This window comes from Xiphophorus hellerii, chromosome 15 (genome assembly GCF_003331165.1).
Source record: "Xiphophorus hellerii strain 12219 chromosome 15, Xiphophorus_hellerii-4.1, whole genome shotgun sequence".
Taxonomy (NCBI): domain Eukaryota; kingdom Metazoa; phylum Chordata; class Actinopteri; order Cyprinodontiformes; family Poeciliidae; genus Xiphophorus; species Xiphophorus hellerii.
In genome coordinates this window covers 15,331,553-15,339,483 of record NC_045686.1, presented here as the reverse complement: position 1 = coordinate 15,339,483, position 7,931 = coordinate 15,331,553, and the positions used below count along the sequence as shown (strand labels likewise).

Below are 7,931 nucleotides of genomic sequence, written 5' to 3'. Positions count from 1 at the left end.
ATACCCAGCAGCCTTTGACTGAATTAACAGCGACCCCTTCGACTTGTAAGAACAGGCCTCGCATCATTTATGCATTATTAAGTTCTGTAATTGGGCAGCCAGTAGTTTGCATATTAGTCTATTAGAGTAATATGTTTTGCCTGTCTCAACACACGGCTTGCCAAAACCCCTGGTGACACATTTAGTAATTCTCTGAATTGTGCCCCCGATCATAAGCTGCTGTTCTTTCGATCCCAGTAAATTTACGTCAGTTTAAGCCAATGCATGCCCAGCTTGTTCATTCACTGTGTTTGCTAATTAACCCATCATTATACAGCACCTTGCAAAAGTATTTATAGTTCTTGAACTTCTTTACACGTCTTCAGGCTACAGCCATTAATTCCAGTGTATTTTATTGGGTTTTTATGTGATACATCAACACACGGTAGGGTGTGATTGTGAAAGGGAAGGAAAATGATGGATGGTTTTCTAAACTTTTAGAAAGCACGAGCTGTAAATTGTTGTGTGCACATCCACGCAGCCCTCCTTGGTACTTTGTACCAGCTTTTGCTCCGTTTCATGCAGGAAGGTTCTTGGGCCGTGACTCTCCAAGCTTCTCAGTTATAGAGATTAAAATGTTTTCCCCTTCTTCTTGGTAAAAGAACTCAAGCTCAGTCGGATTTAATGGAGAGTGTCTGTGAACAGCAGTTTTCAGTGTGACTTACTGTAGGTTCAGACTTTGACTGGGCCATTCTGACAATTATATTTTCTTATCCAAACCCTTCTGTTGAGGATCTGACGGTTTTCCTGGCTCTGCAGCTGGAATGTGAACTTCTAGCTTCAGTTTATTGTGCTCAGTATCAAGTTTTCAACTGTGTTTTGCTCCATCCATCTGTGAGCTCTAACCAACTTTGCTCTTTTGAAGAAAAGCATCCGGCATAAAGCTGCCACCACTGTGCTTAATTATTGTAATGCTGTCTTCAAGGTGATGGGAAGTGTTCATTATCCAAAATTGCATAATGTTTAACATGCATTTTAAGAAGGTCAAAAGGCTACATTTTGCACCTTGTTCCACTAAATTGCCCAAAAGGCAAAATTTGTGGAAGTACACGACTAAGAATTTGTTGTCATGTCAACAAATTCTCCACCAGAGTTTTGGATCTCTGCAGCTCCTCCTGAGAATTACACACTAACAGCATAGGTAGTAGAATGCACTGGTTGATATTTAATTAAGATGATTAATGTTCTATCTATACTAAAAGTTTAGGTTCTTTATGTCACATCTGAGACCTTCATAAACAGCTGTATTCCTACTGATGAAATTGTAAATACACTGCCTTTTACTTCCTTGATTAACTTTGAAAGCAAATTGTTGCAATGGATTTTAACCAGGGGTATCGGAGTAAAGGGGGGATAAGTAAAAAAGACTCTAGATTGTATTTCTTGTGTCAATTTAAAAAGCATTTATCATTTTCCTTCAGTTTCACAATTGCACTATCCATTTTGTAGGTCTATCACATAAAATCCCAATAACATGCAATGAAATTTGTTGTTGTAATGTGACACATATGAACAAATGTAAAGGGTGATAGTTTTCTCTCACAATGTGCTTTTTCCCCCCAATAATCTGACTGCAGATGTGTATCTGTTGGGCTCTTGAAGTTTCTTTTTTTTTTTTTTTCCCAAGTTATCTATTTTTGCTGTGTTTGCCCCACATTGAGCCAATAAAATCACATATCCCTAAAACTAGTTGCAAGTAGGTCTAGACACACCCTGGGGGCTTTGGGTGGATTTCAGGGGGACTCAGCAGAATAAGATTTTTTTGTAATTTTTTTTTAATATCACTCAACTAACTTACAGACGGGATGCAGCAAAATCAAACCTGCCAATAATAGAGAAATGTCGCAAAATATCTTACAGAAACATCTTTAGTTGAATTAATATAGAATGATGTAAGCTCCAAATATGTAGAACAGAGAATGTCAACCTTTTGAATTCTTCAAAACATACAACATTCTGTACATATTGATGTTATTAATGCTAAACATGGGGGGGGGGAATCAAATGAAGAAGACATGATTCAAGATTATTTTATTATAGACCGTGTCGTTGGCTTCAGCTGTTTATCAGTACATATTATGTATCAAAGCTTTGGACAAATTATGGCTACTTGCTCTTGCCAGACTGGAGATATTTCAATCATTTTCAATACTTCTGCTGCAGCTTGGAGCTGTTTTTAAGACAGATCATTTAAAATCTGAAACACACTCATTACACATGGCTGGTCTGACAATGTGTTACTCTTATTTATGCAACACAAAAGGAAACTCTATGACTGAGTTTCAAAAACTAGAAGTAGTGTGCCACAATTCTCCTCATCAATTGGATTGGACATACACTGAGGTAAATCTTGTTGTTTTCGTACAAGACTTGCATAGCGATTTGTCAGATTTACTCGCAAAGCTGGCATTGCTGATCTGGAAGAATTTTGTCCCCAATCTTTAATTTTTATTTATTTATTTTTTTAAAAATTATGGTTAAATTTTCACTGTTTCAAAGAAAAATGTCATTAAACTGACTCTTTGCCTATCAAGAATACATCACATCACCACCATCATTTGATGAGAAGAGGTTCAAAATATGTCACTCCAACTGTAAGGAAAGCATTGCATTATGTCAAATAATGGAAGTAGAAAAGTCAAATTTTGTATAAAATAAAGTTTGTTTTTTCCTTCTAAAATCGACAGTGCAGCACAGAATGCTACTTCTACAAATATACTAAACTAAGAACAGGCAGAATAAATCAGTTTTCCAAAACATGCTTCACTAATTTCAAAAAGATCTGGGGTATTTAGTTCATTTGCTCGGTCAATTCAAGCCCCTCAGAATTTTTTGGGAGGAAAACAAACCCTCTCCCCCCCCCCCCCCCCCCCCCCCCCGCAGTCCTCGTGCTACTGTGGGCGCATCCATCTCCAAAGTTTACCCAACAAGCAGGTGGAAGGGGGCACGGCGCACTGAGGGATCCATTCTTGCAGCCTCCTCTCTGTTTGGCCCCTCAGCTGCCCTCTCTGCTCGCCCCCTCCCCTGGATTATTTGTCCCCGACGGGCCGGGCGAAGCGCAAAAGAAGCTGCGAATTGCAGCTGTGACGTGGGCGTCGTTGTTCCATTCACCGCGTTCGCCATGGCAACGGGGCAGAAGCTGGAAGCACGCGGTCCCTCTCACACACTCTCTCTCTCCCTCTCTCGCTCTCGCTCTCCTTGGACGGCGTCCTGAGGGCAGAGAGGCAGCTGGGAGTTCCTCCAAATGATCTCTGCAATATATCTAAGAAGAATTTGGTTTCCACTCCCTTCCTGTTTTGGTTTTGAACACACATGTGCATAATTGGAAGGTTTACAACTTTTACGCGTCATTTTTGCGCATGAAACCAATAAATGTGACCCACTGACCCAGATCAAGAGACATTAACTGTAACAAGACGTTTTCTCTTTTTTCTTTTTTAAATGTTCTTAAGTCTGAACATGTTCTGTATTTTCCGTGTTTGAACTCAGCTGCCACATCTCTCCTTCCACTTTGTTCGCCAACATGCTGCAGGACTGCTCGCATTGTTGGCCAGACTGATTGGGGTTTCAGCACAATCTCCCGTGACCAATGAGCGGGGTGCTGTCAGGGGTAACCACATCTGTCAGGCGTTCTCGGCCAATAAAGAGCGGAGCGAGGCGGACCACAGGTGCGCGCCTCTGCGTCCCCTTGGCACAGCGCCCGGGAGATGCTGGAGAGAGACGCCTATAGCTGCCCCGTGGCGCAAAGAGAGTTCCTGTCAGAGGCAGCCTCCCTCTTTAACTCCGGCTACCACTCTGGCTCCGAGAGAGTTTATGGCGACCGCAGCGTCAAACCACTACAGCGTCCTCAGCACCCCCAGCAGCGCGCCGCCGCCGCCGCCGCACTCGGAGTCCGGGAGCATGCAGCAGGCGGCAGCGTACAGGGACGCGCACACCCTGCTCCAGAACGACTACGGCACGCTACCGGGCGGTGGGCATCCGCTCAGCCACGCGCACCAGTGGATAACGGCGCTCTCTCACGGTGACAGCGGGACGCCGTGGCCGTCCAGTCCCCTCCGAGAACAGGACGTGAAGCCCATACTGCATGACAGTGACCGAGAGGAGCTGCAGAACTCCAGCAGCCTGCAGCAGCAGCAACAGCAGCAGCAACAGCGACACCCTCACCTAGCGCACCAGCAGGCGCATCACGACGCCAGAGCATGGCGAACCAGCACGGCCACGACGCACATCACCGGCATGGCGACATCTGAGGGACAGAGCCTGGTGTACACCCAGTCCGGCTTCGCTCTGATGCCAGGGGGAGAGCAGGGGGGGATGCACCACCACCCTCTGCGGGACGAAGACCACCACAGCCACAGCCCGCACCTCAGTGAGCACGGGGGCGGCCCCGGGGCCCACCACCACCAGCACCAGCAGCACGGGGGCCACCAGGACCAGTCGGACGAGGACACGCCGACCTCGGATGAGCTGGAGCAGTTCGCCAAGCAGTTCAAGCAGCGGCGTATCAAGCTGGGCTTCACGCAGGCGGACGTGGGGCTGGCCCTGGGGACGCTCTACGGGAACGTGTTCTCTCAGACCACAATCTGCAGGTTCGAGGCGCTGCAGCTCAGCTTCAAGAACATGTGCAAACTCAAGCCGCTGCTGAACAAGTGGCTGGAGGAGGCGGACTCCACGTCGGGGAGTCCCACAAGCCTAGATAAGATCGCGGCGCAGGGGAGGAAAAGGAAAAAGCGGACCTCCATCGAGGTGGGCGTCAAGGGCGCTCTGGAGAGCCATTTTCTGAAATGCCCCAAGCCGGGAGCGGCGGAGATCAACTCCCTGGCGGACAGCCTGCAGCTGGAGAAGGAGGTGGTGAGGGTCTGGTTCTGTAACCGGCGGCAGAAGGAGAAGAGGATGACCCCCGCTGGGGGACAGATATCAGGAGGGGAGGACATGTACGGGGACACCCCTCCTCACCACGGAGGACAGACTCCTGTGCAGTGACCCCTGTCCAGTACTTTCTTCTCTCTTTTTTTTTTTTACTATCATTATTATTATTATTATTATTTTTCGGGGGGAAAATACGAACCTCTGCAGGAGGAAGCTTCTTATTTGTTAAAATTCCCAATGCTGGAACTGGACCTCAGCCAGTTTTAAGTGCTGGACGGACGCAGGGATGCAGAGTGGCACCCCGGTGCTAAAAAAAAAAAACACTCAGAGCAGAGATGTGTAGAATGGCTTCATGCCAGGCACATTGAGCTGGGGTGTGCTAACCAAAATAGGGGAGAAGAGAGGAAGAAAAAAATAAAAGATGGGGGGAGAAAGCAGCGACATTTTCTGCATCTGTCTTAAAGAAAGGCAGGAGGAGGAAAACTATAGGAGCAGGCTGCAGTCGGTGTGGGTAAATAAACGCCATCTTTCCATCATAACAAAAGCGACAGGGATCCTGCAGCTTGTGGTAAAAGACAGGGCTGAAATGGCAGACAAATGCTGTAGCCCACAATACCAGCCAACCGTTTATTATTATTATTATTATTATTATTATTATTATTATTATTATTATTATTATTATTTCATTTATGTTCTTATTTATAATGTCTCGTTAAAATAATATGTCAATTTATAAATGTTGAAAATGTAGAAAAAATATTGTTGATATAATAATAATAATAATAATAATAATAATAATAATAATAATAATAATAATAATACATGTATTGGTTAACTCGTGATTTCCTTTCTGTGCGTCCGTTTACACTGTGTTTTTGCTGTTGGTTATTTCTGTACGTTTCCCCAAAACGCTGTGACGAAACAGACCGAGACTGTCCGACTGGAGCCTTCAGAGGGATCCAGTTTACTTTGGCCTTGCTTCCTTTAAGTAAAAAGAACGGGGGACCTATTTAAAGTGACCCTGATCCCGTCAGATGAGAAGACTGTGGTTTTTTTTAAATTATTATTATTAAAAAAAAAAACATATGTATGGCTTTACTTTGTTTGTTAACTGTGTTTTTGTTTTGGGTTTGTTTTCCATGTCAAACTGTGCCAAAGCACAAACACAGACACGTGTTCTTGTGCCACCTTAATCCTGTGATTATGATCTGATATGTAAGTCGTTTCTGTGGGGAAATCCTGCAGAAGTCGGAGATCAAATCTCTGACATATTTTGATTCAAATCTTGAACATCAGAGACTCAAATACAATGAAGGAACGATGACGGCTGCAGAGAAATTATTATTTGGTTATCATAAATAATTGTAATGTCAATTTCTAAGTCATTTTTTCTCTTGTCAGTCAAAGGGAAAAATAACAATATGTGAAATATTAATCTGCAATACGCACAGATTAAAATATATATATATATATATATATATATATATATATATATATATATATATATATATATATATATATATATATATATATATATATATATATATGTTGCTTATTGTCAAACAAACAATAACAGACTTTTTTTTTTTAGATAACAGTTATAATCCTTCAGATGAGTTTGAGTTTCTGGTGTAAAAGAGAGGGAGGGGAGGAAAAAAAAAATCAATAAAACCAAAATAAAAATTTATCGACCTGAAATCTGTGATCCAGCAAAGAGGGAAATGAAATCAACAATTGCACAATTTCTATCTGCTTTTTTGTCATTAAATCGTACTGGTTTTCTACAACCCTGCAGTCTTGCTCCATATTTATTGAGCTCCAAGGCAGGAAAAGGAGGGGGAAACACATGCAAAAAGCTGCTTCTTTTCTTTTTCTTCTTTTTTTTTTTTTATCTATTCTGGCCTTTGCATTTTAATTACGGACTTTATCGCTTCGTCTCGGTTGCTTGGAAGTGTCCTTCAGCTGCTTTGCAGATGTGGGCACTGATACTGCTGTGCGGAGAGATAGCCACACTCAATCACCTGCATCTGAAATATACACCAATGGTCAGAATAATTGGGAAATTATTCGATAGTGACGGCGAGATGATTTTTTACAGTTTCTGGGAGTAAAATGTTTTTACTAGTAATTCATAATAATGCTCAGACCGGGATGTCATTAAGATAGTCACAGGTGAGCAGTTGGAGCATGAGATGGTGCAAAGTGTATTTATTTGTTTAACGTCTTAACAATTAAATCTCCCTTTATTGGCAGTCCTCCGTCCTAAAGCCAAGCTGCACGTTTTATCCTGCTGATGCACATAAATGTGAGATGAAAACGCAAAACAGGTGCAAACTTGTTTTTACGATGACGCAATTTATTGTTGAAATATCCCGAAAAATTTTTTTGTTTTATTATTATTATTATTATTATTATTATTATTATTATTATTATTATTATTATTATTATTATTATTACATCTTGGGTTATTTTTCCGTCACTCTGCGCCTTATCTGGCTTCAGCATTTTTGGAGCGTTCAAAACTAAATGAATAATTACAATAATGAAAATACAGCTGACTGTGATTTACATTTGGGATTCATTTAGATCTCGTCCTTTACGGTTTTTAGTTACGTTTTGTCAACCTAACAGAGGGTTTTATAACGTGGCTGGGCAAAGACTGACTTTATTGCAGCTCGCTGCTGTCACCTAGTGGTCAAACACAGCTAAGACTCTATCAATCATCATGAACGAGATACAGAGTCTCTCAGAGTTCAATGCGAGGTTAATGGCTGCTTGGATTTTATTCATTTATTAGTCAAAAGGAGAAAGAAACGAGAACACAGAATAATGTTGGATAAATATTCCAGATAAAGACCCATGTCTTCCTCACCACAACGCAGTGATGAATCTGGTGGTGAGGTTTTCAATACTCCCGAAGATTTCTTACTGGGGAAGTGCAGCAAAGACAGAAATTTCAGGGTCATCAAGCTTCCATGACAGTTTTAAGGTTTACATAAATGCAGCAGCATAGTCCTAAAGGT

General features: G+C 42.4%; 1 protein-coding gene across 1 annotated transcript; it reads left to right on the top strand.

Moving 5' to 3' along the window:
• Nucleotides 1-3,530: 3,530 nt before the first annotated feature.
• On the top strand, nt 3,531-6,316 carry pou3f2a (POU class 3 homeobox 2a). Its single transcript, XM_032586252.1, has one exon. The coding sequence runs from the start codon at nt 3,853-3,855 to the stop codon at nt 5,020-5,022; it is 1,170 nt and encodes a 389-aa protein (XP_032442143.1). The 5' UTR covers nt 3,531-3,852; the 3' UTR covers nt 5,023-6,316.
• The last annotated feature ends 1,615 nt before the right edge of the window (nt 6,317-7,931 follow it).